We start from the raw sequence: 27,570 nt of genomic DNA, 5'->3' as shown, positions 1-27,570 counted from the left end.
AGGATAAAAACCATATGATAATCTCAATAGATGCAGAAAAAGCTTTCAACTAAATTCAACACGCATTTATGACAAAAACTCTCCAGAAAGTAGGCATAGAGGGAACTTACCTCAACATAATAAAGGCCATATATGACAAACCCACAGCCAACATCGTTCTCAATGGTGAAAAACTGAAACCATTTCCTCTAAAATCCTGAACAAGACAAGGATGCCCACTCTCACCACTAATATTCAACATAGTTTTGGAAACTTTAGCCACAGCAATCAGAGAAGAAAAAGAAATAAAAGGAATCCAAATCAGAAAAGAAGAAGTAAAGCTGCCACTGTTTGCAGATGACATGATACTATACATAGAGAATCCTAAAGATGCTACCAGAAAACTACTAGAGCTAATCACTGAATATGGTAAAGTAGCAGACTACAAAATTAATGCACAGAAATCTCTTGTATTCCTACACACTAATGATGAAAAATCAGAAAGCGAAAATAAGGAAACACTCCCATTTACTATTTCAACAAAAAGAATAAAATACCTAGGAATAAACTTACCTAAGGAGACAAAAGACCAGTATGCAGAAAACTATAAGACACTGATGAAAGAAATTAAAGATGATACAAACAGATGGAGAGGTATACCATGTTCTTGGATTGGAAGAATCAACATTGTGAAAATGACTATACTACCCAAAGCAATCTACAGATTCAATGCAATACCTATCAAACTGCCAATGGCATTTTTCACAGAACTAGAACAAAAAATTTCACAATTTGTGTTGAAAAACAAAAGACCCTGAATAGCCAAAGCAATCTTGAGAAAGAAAAACAGAGCTGGAGGATTCAGGCTCCGTGACTTCAGACTATACTACGAAGCTACAGTAATCAAGACAGTATTGTAGTGGCACAAAAACAGAAATATAGATCAATGGAGCAGGATAGAAAGCCCAGAGATAAACCCATGCACATATGGTCACCTTATTTTTGATAAAGGAGGCAAAAATATACAATGGAGAAAAGACAGCCTCTTCAATAAGTGGTGCCGGGAAAACTGGACACTTACATGTAAAAGAATGAAATTAGAACACTCCCTAACACCATACACAAAAATAAACTCAAAATGGATTAAAGACCTAAATGTAAGGCCAGACACTATAAAACTCTTAGAGGAAAACATAGGCAGAACACTCTATGACATCAATCAAAGCAAGATCCTTTCTGACCCACCTCCTAAAGAAATAGAGATAAAAACAAAAATAAACAAATGGGACCTAATGAAACTTCAAAGCTTTTGCACAGCAAAGGAAAACATAAACAAGATGAAAAGACAACCCTCAGAATGGGAGAAAATATTTGCAAACGAATCAATGGACAAAGGATTAATCTCCAAAATATATAAACAGCTCATGCAGCTCAATATCCAAAAAACAAACAACCTAATCCAAAAATGGGCAGAAGACCTAAATAGACATTTCTCCAAAGAAGATATACAGACTGACAACAAACACATGAAAGGATGCTCAACATCACTAATCATCAGAGAAATGCAATCAAAACTATAATGAGGTATCACCTCACACCAGTCAGAATGGCCATCATCAAGAAATCTACAAACAATAAATGCTGGAGAGGGTGTGGAGAAAAGGGAACCCTCTTGCACTGTCGGTGGGAATGTAAACTGATACAGCCACTATGGAGAACAGTACGGAGGTTCCTTAGAAAACTAAAAACAGAACTACCATATGACCCAGCAATCCCACTACTGGGCATATACCCTGAGAAAACCATAATTCAAAAAGAGTCATGTTCCACAATGGTCATTGCAGCACTATTTACAATAGCCAGGATATGGAACCTAAGTGTCCATTGACAGATGAATGGATAAAGAAGATGTGACACATATATACAATGGAATATTACTCAGCCATAAAAGGAAATGAAATTGAGTTATTTGTAGTGAAGTGGATGGACCTAGAGTCTGTCCTACAGAGTGAAGTAAGTCAGAAAGAGAAAAACAAATACCGTATGCTAACACATATACATGGAATCTAAAACAAAAAAGTTGTAAAGTGCTTGGCATTAAAACTTTCTCCAGACATAATAGAGTCATCCATAACTAATAAGATCACAAAGGAAAATTACATGTAGAAATTAAAAGAAAGTCTCTTAACAAAAGTATTGTAAAAGGATCTTTAAACAGTATCTAACATAGTACTTTTTGAACAGATATTCACAACATAAGTTACACTGTTGTGATTTAAGAACAGAATTGAACTTAGAAATACCAACATTAAATGAAAACACTTCATTAACACAATTTTGAAAGAAAGAGGTAATAACTCAGTCAATTTACAAAAAGAGAGGTGGGGTGGAGTGAGGGTAATTTAGACGAGCTAATATAAGAAATTTTCACTTTCAAACAATATAAGAATCTCTAGCATGTAATAACACTTGCATCTTTAAGACAATGTTACCAAAAAAGTAGGTGGTCATCTTGAAGGTATCACCAAAAGCTCTATATTTTCAAATCTGTTGGAATTACAGACACAAAAGGCCACGTATTATATGATTCTCTTTGTATGAAATGTCCAGAATTGGAATATCTACAGAGATAGAAAGTAGATGAGTGGTTGCCAGGGGCTGGAGGAAGGAGGGAATGGGGAATGACTGCTAATGGGTACATGGTTATATTTTTGATAAAAATGGTCTAAAAGTAAACAGTGGTGATGATCGCACAACTTTGTGAATTCACTAAAAAACCATTAAACTGTACACTTTCCAAGGGTGAACTTTATGGTGTGTGAATTATACTTCAATAAAACTATTATTAAAAGATTAAGTTTAAATTAAAAAGTAATCTGACAGAATTCATAATGTCAATTTATACTACAACAGATATCATTCAGAGCCTTCCACCTGTTCCAATAGCTTCTTTTTTACCTTGGCAAGGCGGCTCATCTGATCTTCTGAGAGAGTACTGCTTGTTCTGCCAGGAGTTTTTGTGGGCTCTGATCCATCTGCTTCCACGTTAGGCCAGACTTTCAAGTCGTGCATCCCTTGGCGAAACATGCTAGGCAAAAAGAGAATGTTCAGGACAGAATTAAATTAATGTAGCTCATTATGGGAAATTTTAGATTCGTAAACAGAGAGAATTCTACCAAGGAAATACATGTCTCTCTTGCCAAACTTTAAGCCTCCAGTGGGCTGTAAAGCAATTAACCAAGCAACTAAAATCCATGTAACACTGTTTTTCACGTGCCATTCTTTTCTCCTCCAAGCAGTTAGAACTATTACAGAGATTCTAAAGTTAAACTGGAAACAGAGAAGCATCAGTAATGGACCACATGCACTTCATCACTTCAGTGGAGATCTTAGAAACAGAAACCAAATTTCTACCCAGTGAAAGAATGTCACATTTACAATGACTGAAACCAAAATTAAAATAATTATATAACTTTCTACTTTAAGTGACAATTCAGCATAGTAGACAGCGGAGTTGAACTGCCGGGGTTTGGATCCCAGCTGTGCCATCTATTACCTACAAGACTTTGGGTAAGTTACTTAACTTCTCTGTGCCTCAGTTTCCTCATCTATAAAATGAGATTATAAAGAGTAACTGTATCTCACAGGGTTGTTAGAAAAATTAAATAAACCAGTACAAGTAAAAAGTACTTAGAATAGCGTCTGCCACATAATAAGTATTTGATAAATGTTAGCTATTATTTTCCTTTTCACTGGGTACAGGCTTATTTTTCACCCATCTTCTTTTCCATAAGAAAGATGTCTAAAAGGGAATACAACAGTGGATTCAGTAAGAAAAAATACCCATGTCTACAAATCAGAAATTTAACATATCGTTGGAATTCAGCCCGAGCTGGATGATCCTGCTTTAAAGTAAAAGACTACATGACCTCTGATTGTCATGCTTCTGCTTCTTTCAAAAAGCTACCATGGGGCTTCCATGGTGGCGCAGTGGTTGAGAATCTGCCTGCCAATGCAGGGGACACGTGTTCGAGCCCTGGTCTGGGAAGATCCCACATGCCGCAGAGCAACTAGGCCCGTGAGCCACAATTACTGAGCCTGCGTGTCTGGAGCCTGTGCTCCGCAACAAGAGAGGCCGCGATAGTGAGGCCCGCGCACCGCGATGAAGAGTGGCCCCCGCTTGCCGCAACTGGAGAAAGCCCGCGTACAGAAACGAAGACCCAACACAACCAAAAATATAAATAAATAAATAAATAAATAAATAAATACAAATAAATTTAAAAAAAAAAGCTACCATGAAGACCCACAGTAAAGGCTGAACAAACTCATAAAAGGAGCTCTAGACAAATATGTTTTTTAAATATGCTGTCAAGTTTCTGAGTTTTGTTTTTTTGAAGAGGGTTACAGATAGTCTTGTTAGTGTGTTCTCTTTTTTTAAGTGTTGTTTAACAAGGCCTTTCAAACAATATAAAGTCTATTCAAACAGCATCCTCCCAAAGCTGAAAGGCCAAGCTGTCAATTGCAATGAGAATAAGACTAGAAGTGTGTGCAGGTGAGTAGACAAGTGCAAAGACTCCCATATTAAATAATTTTTTAATTAGGTACACGATGGATATAGTGATGCATTTTTCCCATCTTTAAAACCACCGTACTTAACTGTAAAAGGTTCACATTAATTTTTAAACCATTATTATCATGATCTGACCAATGGAAAATTTCTTAGCAGATTTTCCTGAGGTAATAAAGAGAATTTTCACTGAATATTATGTAATGTATGTAAGTAATGATGCCATAAACATTTAGATTGGAAACTATAAAGGACAGCTACAAGCTGATGAGCAGTATAAGATTAAGAACCAAATATGTTAAGGTCTCTAAGGTTGGCAATAAACAGGTAATATCCAGCAACTATATCTGCAAAAGCTTACTTTATAGCCCCAACACAAAATGTACTGACTGGTTGTGAAGAATCAATACACCCAATATTTATCTATCATGTTAAAGATCAAAAAAAAAAGTGTTATTATTTAAAAAGCCTTTATAAAGTTCATTTTCTTTCCCTTTCAACTGAGAGACATTCAACATCAAGCAGACCTCAGTCTCTAAGAAACTGGGTACAGTGAGGTCATAATACCACTTTCAATGAATATCCTTAAATGTACCTTCAGAAACAGCAGAAAGCTTCCCTTCCTTCTCTCCACTTCCTCACCCCCAAGTGAATAGTTTGGCTGAACTTAACTAAATCAAAAATAAGTACAGTTGGCAGGAAGTCAGTTTACTAAATGATTTAGGTGCCTTGGGATGGATCTGGAGAAGAGATTTAAGGATAGGGGACATGGAAGGTAGGGGTGATGCCAAGTGATTCAAATGATCAAGTGAACATATTACTTTCTCTTGACACTAATGGAACCTTTACAGAGAGTTACACAGCCTCCAGGTGGCAAGCCAGAAGATGCTCAGAGCATCAAGTCCATTTGGGAAATTAAGCCAAACAGGCAAGAAAGAAGAAAACAGTACAGCAGGATCTCCCTCAGACACAAGCAGAGGCCCCAGCAACAGCAGCTGTAGATGCTCCAGCTCCCAGTGCCAAGCCACTACAGCAACAACTGGCCTGACTTCAGAATTCACATTTGGAAAAAACATCTGCAAGAGAAATATACAGCTTGCGTATGATCCTTTGCCAATTCAACCTAATGATCAATCAATTCTTTAGCTACTTAGGAATCTCACAAGCTAGACTTTCAAAATGAGGACAGTTAGTTACTCCAGCCATATCCTAACAGATCTGTCTTTCGATTAACTACACTATTTTCCAAGAAGCACTGCTTCACACTGACTCAAGTATGCAAAACAGGTATTAGCAAACAGCAAGAGTTGCTAGTCACAGGACTCCCGATACTATAACACAGCTATTAGACACTTTGAGGACCACTTTTAAAAAGCTAGTAAGTCCATACCAGGACTATTTAAGGAACAAGGTGGGGTACAACTGGTGTTATTTCATTGCCTAAGAAACATTTGAGGAAACGAAGGTCTAAAGCAGCATTTCCCTAAGTCATGAGAACTGTGGTGGCACATGACATGATTTTTAATGGTAGGTGGAAAAAAATTTGCACAGGCTTCCTGCTGAGATCACACAGAAGACTCATGTTACTTTCTCACCATGAATGTCAGCAACACCATGCAGAGAAGCAGCTGTGACCCAGCAGTACAAGTGGATGTCTACACTCTGTTATAGCACCTGGAACATCCTGAATATCATATTCTTCCACAATCCAAAGGTGCACAGGAAGTCCAGTATCCTGCGAGGGAATGCCTCGGCTTGTCTCCACTGCACCCCAGTTAGCCTTCAAGGGAAGGCCCCAGGACACAGAGAGAAAAAGGAGTTATTTTAATTTCATAGGGCTTCTCAGATTTCCTTTTTCTGAGGTGCAGGTCACTATAAGCATCAGCCTAGAGGGAATAGTAGGTGATCTAACATGAGTCATTATACACACACATACACACAATGATTACTACTGATTTCACGTACTTTATAAAAACTTGCCAAAGGCCAAGTAAAACAGTGTCACAAATGTCAATCTGAGAATTGATTTGGCTGTAGGCAGGTCATTTCACTGTACTTCTGTGGAAATTTCTATTGTCTCACACCTATAGTCTAGTCAGATTGTCTCCTGAAACTACATCCTAGGGTCAATGAAAATGTATCGATATATGAGTGTTAAAAGAGGTGTTTCCATGAGGGAAACTCCCACTGTTATTTCAGAAGGTAAACCACTAATGAAGAGGCCAGGAGTAAAAACCAAGAGATCTATCTGGCTGTTTCTCAAGAAGATTTAACCACTAAGACTACAGTAAGAGTAATAAACTGTTCTGCATTTTTTTCTATATGGCAAGCAAATTCCACCCTGGTAGAGAAAGTAAAAAGGTACAAACACTCCAGAAAAGAAACATACTGATTTTGTAATATGTCCATTCTACTATAACATGCCATTTTATCAGAAACCATATTTAAAACTGGAGGACATGATGTCTCAGACTATGTCTAAATTATTGTTCCTGCATGGATTTCAATAATAAATATTTCTTTAATTGGTACATTAAAGTAAAATACCTACACATTACTAAGCAATCAAGCTATTCTAAATGAAATTATATCTACATTTTATTCATGAGTTGAAGCTTTTCTGAGACATCCTACCCTGAACAGAAAAATTCAATATTGTAAGGATATCAATTCTCTCTTTAATTCACATATATAATTCAATACAGTTTCCCAACAAAATAACAGTGAGCTTTTTATTTTTAACTGAGGAAATAATATTAATATTTATCTGATAAAATACAGAGACTATCCAGAGAAATTCTGAAAGGACTACGAATGAGGAAGATTATCCGTCTCTAATATTAAAACATTTTATAATTAATAGTATTCAAAACTAACAAGAATAGTTCAGAAATAATGACAGCTAATATTTACTGAGCACTTATTAAGCTCATTACATGTCTTTAGTAATTTATCATCATAAACTACTCTGTGAGGTAAATACTAATATCTCATTTTACAGATAAGGAAACTGAGGCATAAAGAGATTAAATAACTTGCCCAAGGGTACACAGATAATAAGCAAAAGAGTCAGGTTTTAAACCCAGACAATCTAGTTCTACCTGCCTTCCTAACCACCACTGGTTTATAAAAAACTGATAAATTCAACATCATAATTTAAGATTCATGAGCTGCAAGTAAATAAGCAACAAACAAATATATGATAATTCAAAAGAAAATGTCAAACAGGAGGAACAATATGTGTAACATGTAACACACAAAGGGTTAATTACACTAATCTACAAAGACCCCTTACACATTAATAAGAAAAATGACAACTCAAAAAAAAAGGCAAAGAATTTTATGGTATGTGAATTATACCTCAATTTTTAAAAATGGGCAAAGGATATGAAAAAGCAATTCACAGAAACATAAACACAAATGTAAAGGGAAATATCACAATACGATCATCTTCACTCGTATTTAATGATGTGAAAATTAATTTAGGAGATAACATTTTTCAATTTTAAAATGGGCAAAAATTAAGAAGTTTGATAATACCTAGATTACGGTCTCTACCATTTGATACCTAAAGGAACTAGGACTTCTTTCAGAGAGTCCAGGTCTGGGGCAGGAAATTGCCCAATGAGCCTGGAATAGCTTGTCTCCAGAAAATAAAGAAGCTACCAATGACTACTGCTGTACTATACTGTCAAAAGAACATGGGATCAACTTGAAGGGGCTCCTACTGACCAAAAATTGGAATTTTTGAGAATTATAAAGAATAAAAAGAACAATGGATTGAAACATTTCAAAACTGTTTAAAAGTTCATGATAAAACTAAAGAACAAAAAAAACGGGCAGGAGAGAAGATGGCGGAAGAGTAAGACACGGAGATCACCTTCCTTCCCACAGATACAGTAGAAATACATCTACACGTGGAACTGCTCCTACAGAACACCCACTGAGCGCTGACAGAAAACGTCCGACCTCTAAACAGGCAAGAAACTCCCCCCGTACTTGGGTAGGGCAAAAGAAAAAAGAAATAACAGAGACAAAAGAATAGGGACGGCACCTGCACCAGTGGGAGGGAGCTGTCAAGGAGGAAAGATTTCCACGCACTAGGAAGCCCCTTCGCGGGCAGAGACTGCGGGTGGCAGAGGGGGGAAGCTTCGGAGCCATGGAAGAGAGCGCAGCCACAGGGGTGCGGAGGGCAAAGCGGAGAGATTCCTGCACAGAGGCTCCGCAACGAGCAGCACTCACCAGCCCGAGAGGCTTGTCTGCTCCCCCGCCGGGGCGGGCGGGGCTGGGAACTGAGGCTTGGGCTTCCGTCGGATCACAGGGAGAGGACTGGGGTTGTCGGCGTGAACACAGCCTGAAGGGGTTAGTGCACCACAGCTAGCCGGGAGGGAGTCCGGGAAAAAGTCTGCAGCTGCCGAAGAGGCAAGAGACTTTTTCTTCCCTCTTTGTTTCCTGGTGCGCAAGGAGAGGGGATTCAGAGCGCCGCCTAAACGAACTCCAGAGACGGGCGAGAGCCGCGGCTAACAGCGCGGATCCCACGGCAACAGGGGTGCAGAGGGAAAAACGGAGAGACTCCTGCACAGAGGCTCAGCGCCGAGCAGCGCTCACCAGCCCGAGAGGCTTGTCTGCTCACCCGCCGGGGCGGGCGGGGCTGGGAGCTGAGGCTCGGCTTCGGTCGGATCGCAGGGAGAGGACTGGGGCTGGCGGCGTGAACACAGCCTGAAGGGATTAGCGCACCACAGCTGGCTGGGAGGGAGACCGGGAAAAGGTCTGCAGCTGCCGAAGAGGCAAGAGACTTTTTCTTGCCTCTTTGTTTCACGGCGCGCAGGGAGAGGGGATTCAGAGCGCCGCCTAAAAAGCTCCACAGACAGGCGCGAGCCGCAGCGATCAGCGCGGGCCCCAGAGACGGGCGTGAGACACTGGGGCTGCTGCTGCTGCCTCCAAAAAGCCTGTGTGTGAGCACACGTCACTCTCCACACCGCCCCTCCCGGGAGCCTGTGCAGCCCGCCACCGCCAGGCTCCCGTGATACGGGGACAAGTTCCCCAGGAGAACACACGGCGCACCTCAGGCTGCTGCAATGTCACGCCGGCCTCTGACGCCGAAGGCTCGCCCCGCCTCCTCTGTACCCCTCCCTCCCCGCGGCCTGGGTGAGCCAGAGCCCCCGAAGCAGCTGCTCCTTTAACCCCGTCCTGTCTGGGCGGGGAACAGACGCCCTCAGGCGACCTACACGCAGAGGCGGGTCGAAATCCAAACCTGATCCCCAGGAGCTGTGCGAACAGAGAAGAGAAGGGGAAATCTCGCCCAGCAGCCTCGGAAGCAGCGGATTAAAACTCCACAAACAACTTGATGTGCCTGCATCTGTTGAATACCTGAATAGACAACGAATCATCCCAAATTCAGGAGGTGGACTTTGGGAGCAGGATATATTAATTTTTCCCCTTTTCCTTTTTTTTGTGAGTGTATATGTATATGCTTCTGGGTGAGATTTTGTCTGTATAGCTCTGCTTTATCATAGCTTTATTTTACTTCACTATATTATAGCCTCCTTCTTTCTTTCTTTCTATTTTTTCTCCCTTTTACTCTGAGCCGTGTGGACGAAAGGCTCTTGGTGCTCCAGCCAGGCATCAGGGCCGTGCCTCTGAGGTGGGAGAGCCAACTTCAGGACACTGGTCCACAAGAGACCTCCCAGCTCCACGTAATACCAAACGGCAAAAATCTCTCAGAGATCTCCATCTCAACATCAAGACCCAGCTTCACTCAACGACCAGCAAGCTACAGTGCTGGACACCCTATGCCAAACAACTAGCAAGACAGGAACACAGCCCCATCCATTAGCAGAGAGGCTGCCTAAAATCATAATAAGGCCACAGACACCCCAAAATACACCACCAGACGTGGACGTGCCCACCAGAAAGACAAGATCCAGCCTCATCCACCAGAGCTCAGGCACTAGTTCTCTCCACCAGGAAGCCTACACAACCCACTGAACCAACCTTAGCCACTGGGGACAGATACCAATAACAACGGGAACTACGAACCTGCAGCCTGTGAAAAGGAGACCCCAAACACAGTAAGATAAGCAAAATGAGACGACAGAAAAACACACAGCAGATGAAGGAGCAGGGTCAAAACACTCCAGATTTAACAAATGAAGAGGAAATAGGTAGTCTACCTGAAAAAGAATTCAGAATAATGATAGTAAGGATGATCCAAAATCTTGGAAATAGAATAGACAAAATGCAAGAAACATTTAACAAGGACGTAGAAGAACTAAAGAGGAACCAAGCAATGATGAAAAACACAATAAATGAAATTAAAAATACTCTAGATGGGATCAATAGCAGAATAACTGAGGCAGAAGAAAGGATAAGTGACCTGGAAGATAAAATGGTGGAAATAACTACTATAGAGCAGGATAAAGAAAAAAGAATGAAAAGAACTGAGGACAGTCTCAGAGACCTCTGGGACAACATTAAACACACCAACATTCGAATTATAGGGGTCCCAGAAGAAGAAGAGAAAAAGAAAGGGACTGAGAAAATATTTGAAGAGATTATAGTTGAAAACTTGCCTAATATGGCAAAGGAAATAGTTAATCAAGTCCTGGACGCACAGAGAGTCCCATACAGGATAAACCCAAGGAGAAATACGCCAAGACACATAATAATCAAACTGTCAAAAATTAAATATAAGGAAAACATATTAAAGGCAGCAAGGGAAAAAGAGCAAATAACACACAAGGGAATCCCCATAAGGTTGACATCTGATCTTTCAACAGAAACTCTGCAAGCCAGAAGGGAGTGGCAGGATATACTTAAAGTGATGAAGGAGAAAAACCTACAACCAAGATTACTCTACGCAGCAAGGATCTCATTCAGATTCGATGGAGAAATTAAAACCTTTACAGACAAGCAAAAGCTGAGAGAGTTCAGCACCACCAAACCAGCTTTACAACAAATGCTAAAGGAACTTCTCTCGGCAAGAAACACAAGAGAAGGAAAACACCTACAATAACAAACCCAAAACATTTAAGAAAATGGGAATAGGAACATACATATCGATAATTACCTTGAATGTAAATGGATTAAATGCTCCCACCAAAAGACACAGGCTGGCTGAATGGATACAAAAACAAGACCCATATATATGCTGTCTACAAGAGACCCACTTCAGACCTAGAGACACATACAGACTGAAAGTGAGGGGATGGAAAAAGATATTCCATGCAAATGGAAATCAAAAGAAAGCTGGAGTAGCAATTCTCATATCAGACAAAATAGACTTTAAAATAAAGACTATTACAAGAGACAAAGAAGGACACTATATAAGGATCAAGGGATCGATCCAAGAGGAAGCTATAACAATTGTAAATATTTATGCACCCAACATAGGAGCACCTCAATACATAAGGCAAATACTAACAGCCATAAAAGGGGAAATCGACAGCAACACAATCATAGTAGGGGACTTTAACACCCCACTTTCACCAATGGACAGATCATCCAAAATGAAAATAAATAAGGAAACACAAGCTTTAAATGATACATTAAACAAGATGGACTTAATTGATATTTATAGGACATTCCACCCAAAAACAACAGAATACACATTTTTCTCAAGTGCTCATGGAACATTCTCCAGGATAGATCATATCTTGGGTCACAAATCAAGCCTTGGTAAATTTAAGAAAACTGAAATCGTATCAAGTATCTTTTCCGACCACAACGCTATGAGACTAGATATCAATTACAGGAAAAGATCTGTAAAAAATACAAACACATGGAGGCTACACAATACACTACTTAATAACGAAGTGATTACTGAAGAAATCAAAGGGGAAATCAAAAAATACCTAGAAACAAATGACAATGGAGATACGACGACCCAAAACCTATGGGACGCAGCAAAAGCAGTGCTAAGAGGGAAGTTTATAGCAATACAAGCCTACCTCAAGAAACAGGAAACATCTCGAATAAACAACCTAACCTTGCACCTGAAGCAATTAGAGAAAGAAGAACAAAAAAACCCCAAAGCCAGCAGAAGGAAAGAAATTATAAAGATCAGGTCAGAAAGAAATGAAAAAGAAATGAAGGAAACAATAGCAAAAATCAATGAAACTAAAAGCTGGTTCTTTGAGAAGATAAACAAAATTGATAAACCATTAGCCAGACTCATCAAGAGAAAAAGGGAGAAGACTCAAATCAATAGAATTAGAAATGAAAAAGGAGAAGTAACCACTGACACTGCAGAAATACAAAAGATCATGAGAGATTACTACAAGCAACTCTATGCCAATAAAATGGACAACCTGGAAGAAATGGACAGATTCTTAGAAATGCACAAACTGCCAAGACTGAACCAGGAAGAAATAGAAAATATGAACAGACCAATCACAAGCACTGAAATTGAAACTGTGATTAAAAACCTTCCAACAAACAAGAGCCCAGGACCAGATGGCTTCACAGGCGAATTCTATCAAACATTTAGAGAAGAGCTAACACCTATCCTTCTCAAACTCTTCCAAAATATTGCAGAGGGAGGAACACTCCCAAACTCATTCTACGAGGCCACCATCACCCTGATACCAAAACCAGACAAAGATGTCACAAAGAAAGAAAACTACAGGCCAATATCACTGATGAACATAGATGCAAAAATCCTCAACAAAATACTAGCAAACAGAATCCAACAGCACATTAAAAGGATCATACACCACGATCAAGTGGGGTTTATCCCAGGAATGCAAGGATTCTTCAATATACGCAAATCAATCAATGTGATACACCATATTAACAAATTGAAGGAGAAAAACCATATGATCATCTCAATAGATGCAGAGAAAGCTTTCGACAAAATTCAACACCCATTTATGATAAAAGCCCTGCAGAAAGTAGGTATAGAGGGAACTTTCCTCAACATAATAAAGGCCATATATGACAAACCCACAGCCAACATTGTCCTCAATGGTGAAAAACTGAAACCATTTCCACTAAGATCAGGAACAAGACAAGGTTGCCCACTCTCACCACTATTATTCAACATAGTTTTGGAAGTGTTAGCCACAGCAATCAGAGAAGACAAAGAAATAAAAGGAATCCAAATCGGAAAAGAAGAAGTAAAGCTGTCACTATTTGCAGATGACATGATACTATACATAGAGAATCCTAAAGATGCTACCAGAAAACTCCTAGAGCTAATCAATGAATTTGGTAAAGTAGCAGGATACAAAATTAATGCACAGAAATCTCTTGCATTTCTATACACTAATGACGAAAAATCTGAAAGTGAAATTAAGAAAACACTCCCGATTACCATTGCAACAAAAAGAATAAAATATCTAGGAATAAACCTACCTAAGGAGACAAAAGACCTGTATGCAGAAAATTATAAGACACTGATGAAAGAAATTAAAGATGATACAAATAGATGGAGAGATATACCATGTTCCTGGATTGGAAGAATCAACATTGTGAAAATGACTCTACTACCCAAAGCAATCTACAGATTCAATGCAATCCCTATCAAACTACCACTGGCATTTTTCACAGAACTAGAACAAAAAATTTCACAATTTGTATGGAAACACAAAAGACCCCGAATAGCCAAAGCAATCTTGAGAACGAAAAATGGAGCTGGGGGAATCAGGCTCCCTGACTTCAGACTATATTACAAAGCTTCAGTAATCAAGACGGTTTGGTACTGGCACAAAAACAGAAATATAGATCAATGGAACAGGATAGAAAGCCCAGAGATAAACCCACACACATATGGTCACCTTATCTTTGATAAAGGAGGCAAGCATATACAGTGGAGAAAAGACAGCCTCTTCAATAAGTGGTGCTGGGAAAATTGGACAGCTACGTGTAAAAGAATGAAATTAGAACACTCCCTGACACCATGCACAAAAATAAACTCAAAATGGATTAAAGACCTAAGTGTAAGGGCAGACACTATCAAACTCTTAGTGGAAAACATAGGCAGAACACTCTATGACATACATCACAGCAAGATTCTTTTTGACCCAGCTCCCAGAGAAATGGAAATAAGAACACAAATAAACAAATGGGACCTAATGAAACTTAAAAGCTTTTGCACAGCAAAGGAAACCCTAAACAAGACCAAAAGACAACCATCAGAATGGGAGAAAATATTTGCAAATGAAGCAACTGACAAAGGATTAATCTCCAAGATTTACAAGCAGCTCATGCAGCTCAATAACAAAAAAACCAACAACCCAATCCAAAAATGGGCAGAAGACCTAAATAGACATTTCTCCAAAGAAGATATACAGATGGCCTACAGACACATGAAAGAATGCTCAACATCATTAATCATTAGAGAAATGCAAATCAAAACTACAATGAGATATCATCTCACACCGGTCAGAATGGCCATCATCAAAAAATCTAGAAACAATAAATGCTGGAGAGGGTGTGGAGGAAAGGGATCACTCTTGCACTGTTGGTGGGAATGTAAATTGATACAGCCACTACGGAGAACAGTATGGAGGTTCCTGAAAAAACTACAAATAGCACTACCATACGACCCAGCAATCCCACTACTGGGCATATACCCTGAGAAAACCATAGGTCAAAAAGAGTCATGTACCAAAATGTTCATTGCAGCTCTATTTACAATAGCCAGGACATGGAAGCAACCTAAATGTCCATCGACAGATGAATGGATAAAGAAGATGTGGCACATATATACAATGGAATATTACTCAGCCATAAAAAGAAATGAAATGGAGGTATTTGTAATGAGGTGGATGGAGTTAGAGTCTGTCATACAGAGTGAAGTAAGTCAGAAAGAGAAAAACAAATACAGTATGCTAACACATATATACGGAATCTAAGGAAAAAAAAAAAGGCCATGAAGAACCTAGTGGCAAGACGGGAATAAAGACACAGACCTACTAGAGAATAGACTTGAGGATATGGGGAGGGGGTGGGGTGAGATGTGACAGGGTAAGAGAGTGTCATGGACATATATACACTACCAAATGTAAAATAGATAACTAGTGGGAAGCAGCCGCATAGCACAGGGAGATCAGCTCGGTGCTTTGTGACCACCTAGAGGGGTGGGATGGGGAGGGTCGGAGGGAGGGAGATGCAAGAGGGAAGAGAAATGGGAACATATTGTATGTGTATAACTGATTCACTTTGTTATAAAGCAGAAGCTAACACACCATTGTAAGGCAATTATACTTCAATAAAGATGTTAAAAAAAAAAAAAAGAATATGCACTTCCTAAATAAAACATGTACTTCAAAACAAAAAAAAAAAAGAACAAAAAAACCAAAAAACCATCAATCATCACTTTCAAGGTTACCAAGGCACCAACCAATTCATTCTTAAAATTGTTAAAAGAGAAAAAAATTAAACATTCATCTGCCTTTCCTATATGAACTGTATACCAAGGTAACTCAATATATGATGAAACACCATGTTTTTTAGAGAAAAATTCCTATTAATAAACATAGAAAGAATAGAATGTCAACAATTTTCTTAAGATGAAGAGTGATCTCTCTGTTCAGGAGAAAAGGGATAGAGAAAAAACACCCTAAAGGACTATCATGTTTTTGTTTTTGTTTTTTTTTACAATAAACTTCTATTATCTGTAAATTTTTAAAAACAAAATTAACTTTCCTATTATAATCATTACCATTACAGCAAATTAGTGCTTTAGTACTTTTTAAACCCTGTTTGTCCTTTTTGTCACTATTATGACAAAGCAGAAAAACCCTATAACAAAGCAGTTACAGTACATGACAAATAGCCTTTTTTTCCTAAAAATAAGGTTCCAGTTTCCAATGACTATTTCCTAATAGAAATCTCATTACCAATCATTAACAGTAGAGAAATACAAACTGTGTTTTTTAATTAATCTATCTGCATCTCCTGAAGGAAATAGGTGTCAACTTCAGTCTCAAGTACTATGGAATCATATGTATCCAACAGGTTTCACTTCCTAGCACAGAGAACCAGACTGGGCATAAACTATTAAGGTCAAGAAAGAAAAGGGCCAGAAAGCAACAACATTTCCATAGGAAAAGAAAATGCTTACCCGTATTTTCCAAACAGCGAAACTGTTGTTCCTCCCACAGGCACTGCCTTTCCTGGTCCATACACATCCCATATAGTCAGGGCCACTTGCGCATTCCTGGGCAGGTCGGGGTATTTCACAGGCAGTTTTAGCCATTCATTCCAGCTATGGAAATAAAGTCAACAAAAACATAAAGCTAAGGAAAGAAAGTCAACATAAACATATGTGTATAACTTTCTTTTAAATTAACAAACCATACAAGAAGGTTTGTCCAGAGAAAATGTCAAAAGATTAAGTTAGTAGTACAAAAAATAACGTGGCACTTACCTCAATTTTGCTCTAGGTAACTTCTATTTTAAATACAGGCATATATGTATTTTATTTCACTTCACTTTATTGGGCTTTGCAGATATTGCATTTTTTACAAATTGAGGTTTATGGCAACTCTGCATCTAACAAGTCTATGGGTACCATTTTTCCAACAGCTTTTGCTCATTTCATGTCTCTCTATCACATTTTGGTAATTCTTTCAATATTTCAAACTTTTTCATTACTAATATATTTTTTTATGGTGATCTGTTGTAAGTGATCTTTGATGTTACTACTATGACTCGCTGAAGGCTCAGATGATAGTTAGGATTTTTTAGCAATAAAGTAATTTTTAATTAAGGTATGAACACTGTTTTTAGACACAATGCTATTGCACACCTAACAGACTACAGTATAAAGATAACTTTCATATGCATTGGAAAACCAAAAAAATCACTTTATTGCAATACTCGCTTTATTGTGGTGATCTAGACCTGAACCTGCAATATCTCCAAGGTATGCCTATAGAACACATGAAAAAAAATATTTTGAAAAACAAAGCTCATGAAAAATAACACTGGTAAATTCTTTAATCAAGAAACTCAGACATCAAGGATTTACTGTATAGCACAGGGAACTATAGTCAATATCTTGTAATAAAATATAATGGAAAAGAATAAGAAAAAAGATATATACATATATATGTATAACAGAATCTCTTTGCTATATACCTGAAACCAACATAATATTGTAAATCAACTACACTTCAATGAAGAAAAGAAAAGAGAAACAGACAATATCACTAAGACACAAGGAATATAATAAAGGCTAATAAAAATCTGGGAAAACACATAAACCTATTAGAACCAAAGTTGTTTTAGAACTAAACTGTGATTTTTTTTCTGTAAGCATTCTCCAGAACAGTTTTTTATTAAAAAAAGAAAGAAATCAGAATTACTCATATTATACTCAAAATGCTGCTAGGTATAATATGGTCCTATAATATACATTAGTATCTCAATAAAGCAGAAAAAAACCAAAATTTTAAAGAGCTCAAAGGAGACCATCCACTAACTTTGTAACATGAAGAAGTTACTAGACTGCTCTGGACAGGTATGCGACAACTTTTTACATGAGATTTTTCTTCCACTCAAGTTATTTCATTAATACCAATAATGCTCAGCTATTGTTTTTTTTAATGCTTTCAAAGCATATTTTTACATATGATTTCACTAAGGAATGAATGTTTGTTCTTACTAACAGTAATGACAGCACAGCTCTCCCATTTTTTTTACTGTCTATTCACCTCTGCAAATTTTCTTCTGCATTCAAACTTAACACTGGATTTATCTGATAATTTCAACTTCCTTAAACAACAGATGGCTTTTAAGATCCCAAAAGAAAACTATGCAAACAACACACAAAGTAATACCCAGCAGACACACAGAATTGCTTCTCTCTGTTTACTCAAAATTATTCTCAAAGGGCATATCCCAGTCTAGGTCAAATACACCTGCATCAGTAAGAAACTGAACAGAATTTTCACGAACTTATTAAAGAACAAAACATTTACATCCACCATATAAATTCAAGGACCTACAGGAAAATTAGAGATGGCTATCAATTTAAAGGAGACTCTAAACGTCATTAAATCCTTTTCTTCTATGAAGTTCTTAAAGAAATAAAATACATGCTTTAAAAAACCTTTCTCCCCTACAGATAAGCTTAAGAAACTAAATGAATTTACTTAATTACTTTCACATGGTGGGCCAGAATGAAAAGGTAAATACTAAGCAGTGTAACCTTATGCCAATGAACAAACCACAGAGATTAGTTAACACAGGCTAAAGTTAAAGAGAAAAGTCAGTAACAATATCCAAAATGAGCTGTGAAAATACTCACCCTTATATTCTGTCCTTTGACTAGGAGACAATACATAACAGCAAGCAATCATTTGCCTCAAACCTTTTGCCATCCAACACCTGACCCCCACACCTCTTTAAATTAAAGCAAAAACACTTTACCGTTTTACATACTGGGCTTCTGCAGAAGATTTCTTTTGAAGAAAATGAATCTGCAGCTAAAAAATAGTTTGAAAACTACTCAAGATATTCTAGAAATTATGGAAAGATCTGGTCAGATATCAAAGAACTGTGTATTTTGAACACCATTTTGTTCTCTCCCTTCCCATGAATCATCCCTTCTTCATGCCCCAACTCTAATTAGGCTTAAACTCACCTGGCAACTTTCAAAATATTCCAGTATTCTAAAGCCTGATTCTGGATGGTATGACTTCCCACCATGTACCCCACACCCATACACCAGTGTACTAATTCTCTAGTCTGATTAATGCACTCCTAAATCCTAACTTTCTAATTTTAAAATTATATTAGATAGTCTATGTCTAAAGCCATTTCAAATCCTCCACGTGACAAGACAAAATATAAATTAAAATAAAATTTAAACCACTTGCCTGCAGAATAATATTCATATATATAACTTAAAATGTTTCAGTATTTCACACCTAAAGATGATAATTTTACCCTAAGTGTAACTAAAGAAAGTACAGGTTTCCTCCCCATGGGCTCTCTTATTATAGGACAGGATAGAATAGAATATGGTAGAAGAGATTCGGATGAATTTTGGATGAGCTTCTCATTATTTGAACTCTCACAACTCACTATCAGAAACTCAGAAATCAGATTTAGACAACTTGGAATCTCATACTACCCCAAAATACTTTCTGAAATATAAAAATTAAGATAGCAAGAGATCCTTTTGTGGTATAATTTATGTTCCCCACAGTCTACAGAATCTTCTTTTAAGTCAGTGCTTATAGAAAATAAGGGCTGTATAAAGTTTGCCCTTACTTATTTTAGAAGTGCTATTTTTGTTTTGATGAATTGGTAAAAAATTCAACTCTTAAATACTAAAGGGCAGGATGTACAAAATCTGCAAATGTTTCCCTTAAGCCCAAAGAGTATATTTAAAAGAAGATAGGGACTTCCCTGGTGGCGCAGTGATTAAGAATCCACCTGCTAATGCAGGGGACATGGGTTCGAGCACTGGTCCGGGGAGATCCCACATGCCGTGGAGCAACTAAGCCTGTGCACCACAACTACTGAGCCTGCGCTCTAGAGCCCGCGAGCCACAACTATGGAAGCCCGCGTGCCTAGAGCCCGTGCTCCGCAATAAGAGAAGCCACCACAATGAGAAGCCCGTGCACCACAACGAAGAGTAGCCCTGCTCACCACAACTAGAGAAAGCCCGCACACATCAATGAAGACCCAACGCAGCCAAAAATAAGTTAATTAATTAAAAAAATAAAAGATAAAAACCTATCCTCATATATTTACCCAACGTAAGGTATTTTCTCAATCTATCTTCTACACAGCTGTTTTAAACCTTTTAATTAAAAAAAAAAGCCATTCTAATTATTTTAGAGTACTTACTTTGTTAGTTTCACAATTTAAAAAAATATAAACTAAACACCTCAAACCTTGAGAGAGCAAATATGAAAGTTTTTATATCCTTGAAAATACATAATATATAAACAATGCAGAGAGGAGCTGGTAAATGGGAGGAAGAGGAGAAAGATGTTAATCTCCCTATAAGTGGGAATTTGCTTTTGCTCTAATCTCTTTTATTGCCAAGGCATGGAACAAAATGACCATACAATTTCCCCCAAGAAAAGTGGAATTCTCCATAAATGTTGACTTCCTAGACCTAAATTTGAGGTTCTAAGTCTTTTGGGGGATCATAAGCCACCTCAAAAAGTCTAATAAAAGCTTTGAGTTCTGTCCCTGTAAAAAATTCTGCATACAATTTCAGGGTTTTGTAGATTTCCTGATTCCAGTTTAAGAACCTCTGATACAATTATAGGAGTTTTGGTGGGTTGTTTTAGGTGTAATGATGATACTGTAGCTATGTTACAGACATAAAGAAATATTTAAGTTAAGATGATATAATATTTGGAATTTGTTTCAAAATAACATTGGGTATAGCTGAAACAAGATTGGCCTGAGTTAGTAATTACTGAAGCTAAGTGAGGGAGCCCTGGAAGTTCATTATATTATTCTCTCTACTTTTACAGGTTTGAAATTTTCCAGAATAATAAGTACAAATACATACATATACTTGTGTGTGTATATATCTAGCCACAAAAAGACTACTAAAGAAATTACACCATTAAAACAGTTGGTTTCAGTGTAGCCAGATCATCAGAGCTTAGGCTTCTGATCTCTCCACAAAACCTTTCCCAGTCTGCTGGGCCACACTTGGTAAACAAAGGGTTGTATCCTCAACAGCACAGCCTGGGAGTCCATGTGGCCACATCCTGTCCTCCATGAATACTGTGGGCATAAACTCCTTCACTGAGAGGCACACAACCTGTGTATCCTGTACCAAGCCTACCACGGTACTGAATAATACTCACGAATCAAACATTAAAACTGCACCACACAATCTATCAAATAAGAAGTGTCAAGAGATTATATTAAGGACCTACGATACTATCCTGGAAAAACGGGAACTTCATGTTCATTACATTTACCTCGAATTCCAACAATGGCTTGCTAATGCAGCATGCTTAATAAACAAAGAACTTAAAAAAAAAAAGTTAGTTTCATATTTAACATAAACATCTGATCCAAACAGATGACAACATATCTCTCTCTAAAGATCTGAGTTCCAAACATCAGCTTAGACAACATCTCAGACTATCCAAAAGTGTTTCTGTGTTCAAGGGCATAGAATGGGAGCAAATTTAGAGATGTGTTTTTGGTTTGGGTCATTTTGTGAATCAGTCAAGTTCTCATAAAAATATGTCAATATACTCAATACAAACATAAATTCACTTCCACCTCAATTAGGTAAATAAATTCACTTTTACCTCACTTCCACCTACTTTATCTGAGTAGGTTCCTACTTTAAACTATTTGATCACTGCTTATAGGTATTAAATAAAGAATTTTAATTCCTTTGTAATCCCAAATAATATTTTCAACATCTATAAAGAAATGGGAGAATAGTCTGGAACCCACCATATTCAAGAAAACAACTTACTTCCATCTCGTACTAAATGCCTTGTAGGAGGTTCTCACTGGCAAGGCAAGAGGCTTCCCTTCTGCGAAAACTTGGCAAGTAACATAGAGGTCAGAACATGTTTCTTGGTACAGTCCTGAAAACTTCAACATTGGGTCTTCTAGAACAGCTTTATAACTCTTTTGTTCTCTCTTCCCTTCCAAACTTCCTCTGAAAGCATAAAAGCAATAATGTTTAGACACACATTTTTAAAAGACAAACACAACAAATACTAAGAGTTTATGGTTATGTCACAGTAACCTTATGCTACCTGAACATTTTCCTATAGATAAAATTAAAGTCACTTTTTCATTTACTAAAGGTCTCTTAAAATACTAACATGCCTAAGATAATTCCTAACTTCATCAACATATTTCTCTATTTTAGGCTTCTTAATTTTAAACCCTGTCATCAACTCTTGTGTCTACCTTCTAGATGTCACCAGCTTTCCAAGCATTAGTTTCATTTTATTAATTTCAAGTTGACCACTTATTCCTGTAGTCTTTCAACAACATTTACTGTACTAAGCATAGAGGTCCAGAAATGAAAGACAAGATAAACAATACAGTGTTACAGGAAAATATTAAGTCCTTGCTCTAGGGAGAAAACTTACTTTTAACTGCATATTTTTTGTATGCTTTTATTTTTTTTTTTTTTTTACTATGTAGATGTATTATCTAATCAGTTCTTTAAATTAAGAAATACAGTGTTTTAAGTAGTAAAAGATATGCATAAATTATAAAAGAGGTAGGAACATTGCTTGGAAATCAAGATTACATCATATATTGTGCCAGGCATTTTACAGAGACTTTCTTACTTACTTTTCACCATATTACCATGTTATAAATCATGAAGCAGAGACTCAGAGATCAAGCTTATTATACAGGATCACAAAGTAAGTAACAGAGGTGAGAATAAAAACCAGGACAGAGGAAGCCAAAGCCAATGTTCTTCCCATTACAGAAAGATATATCAGAAAGTCTTAGGAGCACCTAACGTGGCTTGGAGGGTAGGGACTCGTAACCCAGATAGATGCCTGAAATGAGCCTGAACAATATATGAAAGATGAGAGCCAGAGGCAGAGAGTCATCCCAGAATAAAAGAACAGCATATACAACTGCAAAAAGGCAAGATGGTGTGTCTGACGAACTACAGGTTGGTATAGCTAAAGCATAAAGCTCATGTGGAGAAGAAGCTAGAGATGAGAATAAAGTGTAGGGGGGCAATGAAGCCAAGTAGCCACCAAATTCAGTACAGTGCCTCACGCAAAATGAAAATCCAAAAACCTGTTAACTGAACAATTTGAATTGAGAGAAATATAATCAGATTTGTGTTTATGATACCTTGGCAGGAGTATAAGAAAGTAATGGAGAGGTGGGACTGAAAGCAAGATCAGTTGGAAGACTTTCAATCAAAATTAAAAGGAAAAGGGTGGACTAAGCCTAGGGCAATGGGGTTTAAAGGGGGCATGGATCAAAGATACTGAGCAGGTAGATTCAAGACAACTTGTAAAGGATTAAACAGAGAAGGTGAGAGGGGGTGTCTGCATGAATCCGTATGACTCCTTTTCTGTCTTAACCAAAATCAATGAATGATGCTAACAATCACCAAAATAGGGTGAGAGAAGATAAGAGTTAAAGGGCACGCTAATGATGTGCTCCATTTTGGACAAGTTGCTTTTAAAGTGCTTTGGGACATCCAAAGTGACCATGTCTTGTGGGCACTTTGATATTCAACGATGGCACTAAGAAAAGAGACATCAAAGTGCGAGTTTTATTAAAACCACAGAAACAGATGAAAAGGCCTGGGGAAAATAAACAGAATTTTAAAATTTACTATTCTCTGACTATATGATTCTAAACTGATACTTCCTGCCCTCCCCAAAACTAGTCTCAGGCGCTAAAAGGTGGTTTGTACTGAATTTTGCCAAACTTCTGATTTATGCTTTATCTTTTCCTCAAAATACTCAATGTGTGTCTGTTAATAATAGACCAGTTTTTAAAAAATTTTTCTTCTTTCCTTTTCATGTTCAAAAGTTTCAAAAAAAAAAAAAAACAAAAAACACATTCATATGTCCAAGAAATACTGAGAGGAATAAGACTGAAGGAAAGTCCTTTACCAGATGATGGCAATACAGGTCCTGTATAAACATCTACTGGTGTATGCTGTAAAAACTACTTTAAATGGGTGTGTAAAGTATTATACAAAGGTACAGTTTGGCATATTATTCTTACCACCACCACAAAATGAACAGTAAAGGACTTGTCAGAGTCTGAAGTAAGTAACTTCTGGAAACAATCATTCAAAGGAGCATCTAATGACTCAGAAAATGTATTTACTACAGGTATATAGTCCTATGCCTGAGTCACATTTGTTGAATACTGACTAAAACATACGATGAATGATGTTGGGATTAATAATCTGTGATAATTTATGATAGTTTTCACATATGAAAATACATCTGTGAGACTGCCAATGGACATAATTTCCAACTTGGTGCTACCTGTTCCCCATCTCAGTTCCATTATTCTCATCTCAAGATGTCATGCCCTGGACCTTTACTTCAACTGTGATACCCCAAGATTTTCCTGCAAGGCTCTCTTCTTATATATTCTGGTCCCTTTACACCTGGAGCCCTCCTCACCTTTGACTGACTCCCAACTTCCCTGGCTAAGCAATTCCAGACTGTCGTAAGATTCAACCTAATCCTCTATCACCTCTCGTGTTTTTAGTATACTACATCCATGTGCTCATCTTATTCTCAGCTACCTTATCTGCCTGTATCTACCTCTTCATAATTTCTTCAGTCTCCATTCCACCTTCCAGCCCCGTTTTAAAGTAAGATCTTCCAATTATTAACGGCAGGACGACGATTTAACCAAGACTTGATTTCTTTATCTGTAAGATGAGACGGTAATAATCCCACAAAAGGTTGCAGTTAACAGCAAAACGCTTTCTTCAAAATAAACCCTGTGGGACTTACGAACTTATTCCTACCGCTGTCCTTCTCACTGAGACCACGTCCTCAGTCCTCGCACAGGGCCCCTCTCCAAACTCCCGTTCACCTCCGTTTCCCTGGCTTCAGCCTTCCGGGCTGTCCGCAGGCCGACCATCAAGCTAATAAGCATCTTCTCTCCCCAACCCATAGGCCCCTGCCTCCCCGCCCCTGAAGCTCTGCAATCCCAGTCCCGGTCCCCAGATTCTCTTACATTTTAAGCTGCACGTTGATGTCCAGGTCACAACTGTAGATGTAGTGAAACTTCTCCGCTTCCCCCATGGCACCCCCGGGCAAGAGCAACACCTAACGCTGAAAACGGGGAGCTGGGAAGACTCCGGCACTGAACTTACAGATCCGCACAACACAGGCTCTTCCGGTTCCGCCTCTCAGCCCTTGCTCCGCCAATCCCTGCCGGGAGTGCGACCCCACGCGGCGGAACTCCCCTCCCCTCCGAGCGTTCTTCTGCGCATGTGCAAAGGGAGCCCACCATCTTGCTTGAGTGTAAATAGAATTCCGGAAACGCAGCCTATTTGGTTACATTCCAGACTTCCTGTGTTCTTCCTGTGTTAGCGGTGGTTTGTTTCTTGTTTGCTTTTTGTTGTTTGTTGTTTTTTTAAACAAAATAAGAAACTGTCTTTTGACCCTGAGCTATTTCTAAAATCAGTCCAAAAGGAAATGAAGTTCAAAAAGAATTGTCACAACTTTCACTGGCTGGAGGTTGGTTAACCAGGGAACAATCACAGGAATTAAGAGTTTTACCAAGTTTAAATTTCAAGGTCCCTTCCAAAACGTGTAGATTTAATCATGTATTTTCTATCTCAAGCAAAGATTTCCTCTTTCCGTTATAAAGAGTGGAGGAAGGACTACACAGAGAGCAAGGAAACCTGGGTTCCAGTTTCGTGCTACAAATATATAGGCTACTTTAATCAAAGTACATGGGTGCTTGTTTACACAGGGTGTATTCAGACCCAATGTACCTTTGAAGACCTAACCCTTGTTAGAACCTAGAAACATCTAGTAACAACTCTAGGACTCAGATTTCTGACCTCTAAACTCCTACAATGTTTATTTTTATATTTAATAGTATGTAAAATTGTAATCTGCATTTCCAACTAGATCCAAAACTCTTGGCAAGAATAGTGTGCCCCCTTGGTGCCTAATACATTGTTGAGTTTAATAATTCCTATTCATTATTATTGGTGATATTGAATAAAAGTCTCTGTTTTCTATGTGTTTATTTTTAGGTGCCACGTTGTAAAAGGGACATTGCTAGAGTATATATAAATTACTATAATTAGGGGAGAAGAAAAAGCTTTCAAGAAAAGATTGAAAGGAGTGTAGCTGTTTAACCTAGAAATCCAAAAACAATGGCTAATGCACAATGTTTTGTCCCAAGTAAATTTTCAAAAATATTTGTGGAAGCAACACTAGGGAAAAGCATGATAGTTATTCTCCTATTACTTACAGTTCCAACAAAAAGAGAGCCAACTTGATTTGTTCCTAAGTATAACTATTACCAATGGTTGGAACTTATAGGAAATGTAATTTCAGCAAACAAAGAAACTTGAACTTTCTAATCATCAGAGCTCCCAACAGTAAAACAAATAGTTACAAGTGCCATGTCTATGGGATAATTCCAGCGGTGGATGTCAGGTCTGATGTGAAACAGGTTTCTCAAACTTGAATAAAATATTGACAATTTGTAAAGAACTAAATTTTCTGATCCCAGTGCTGAGTTAAATTACTTTTATTGTAATGTTATTTAATGTATAAACCTGAGTAAACTTCATATAAGTACACACGTATATATTTCTTATAAATTATTTAAAAATCAAATTTACAAATTAAATATAAAAACTTCAAATTAACAAGCTTAATACAATACATAGCCTTTTTGCTGAAACTCTATTGCCTACAACATGAATATGGCATTGACTACTCTTACAGGACTGGTTCTTTGAAATTCAAGACATCTATACTGCTGTATACCACATGGCACTTCAATTTTCTTGCCTCATTTTCTATTCAAATTACTATGAACTCTTCATTAGTATAAGTACCATGATGGTATTTGGCCTTTACTTGGCCCCCAAAGCATTTTTTGTCTTAGGTCTATCTCTGTCCTTTTCTCATTAGCTCATAACAGTTAAAGTCCCAACACAGTCACAGACAGAACACAGATAAAGGTATAAAAATGAAATATCAATACTTAGTGCTAAGATATTCATACATAGGATCCAGGATAGACTTATATTAACTTTTTAAAGGTAATCATCAAGAAAAAACAACATTAAGAATGTATTGGGGCTTCCCTGGTGGCGCAGTGTTTGAGAATTTGCCTGCCAATGCAGGGGACACGGGTTCGAGCCCTGGTCTGGGAAGATCCCACATGCCACGGAGCAACTGAGTCCGTGAGCCACAACTACTGAGCCTGCGCGACTGGAGCCTGTGCTCCACAGCAAAAGAGGCCGCGACAGTGAGAGGCCCGTGCACCGCGATGAAGAGTGGCCCCCACTCACCGCAACTAGAGAAAGCCCTTGCACAGAAACAAAGACCCAACACGGCCAAAAAAATAAATTAATTAATAAA

The 27,570-nt window shown here is 38.0% G+C and overlaps 1 protein-coding gene across 3 annotated transcripts in view; it reads right to left on the bottom strand.

Moving 5' to 3' along the window:
* PIK3C3 (phosphatidylinositol 3-kinase catalytic subunit type 3) overlaps positions 1–25,350 on the bottom strand; it is a 180,665-nt gene extending 155,315 nt beyond the window's left edge. For all 3 annotated transcript variants that reach the window (XM_068563200.1, XM_068563202.1, XM_068563201.1), the window contains exons 1-4: positions 25,193–25,350; positions 21,966–22,154; positions 16,614–16,757; positions 2,938–3,067 (exon numbers count right to left, since the gene is read on the bottom strand). In XM_068563200.1, the coding sequence (XP_068419301.1) occupies positions 2,938–3,067; positions 16,614–16,757; positions 21,966–22,154; positions 25,193–25,260 (531 nt within the window). In that variant the 5' untranslated portion in view covers positions 25,261–25,350. The remainder of the gene's footprint in view (positions 1–2,937; positions 3,068–16,613; positions 16,758–21,965; positions 22,155–25,192) is intronic.
* Positions 25,351–27,570: the final 2,220 nt, after the last annotated feature.

This window comes from Eschrichtius robustus, chromosome 14, assembly GCF_028021215.1.
Source record: "Eschrichtius robustus isolate mEscRob2 chromosome 14, mEscRob2.pri, whole genome shotgun sequence".
NCBI lineage: Eukaryota > Metazoa > Chordata > Mammalia > Artiodactyla > Eschrichtiidae > Eschrichtius > Eschrichtius robustus.
Note: the sequence above shows the minus strand (reverse complement) of the source record. Positions and strands in the feature narration are given on the sequence as shown.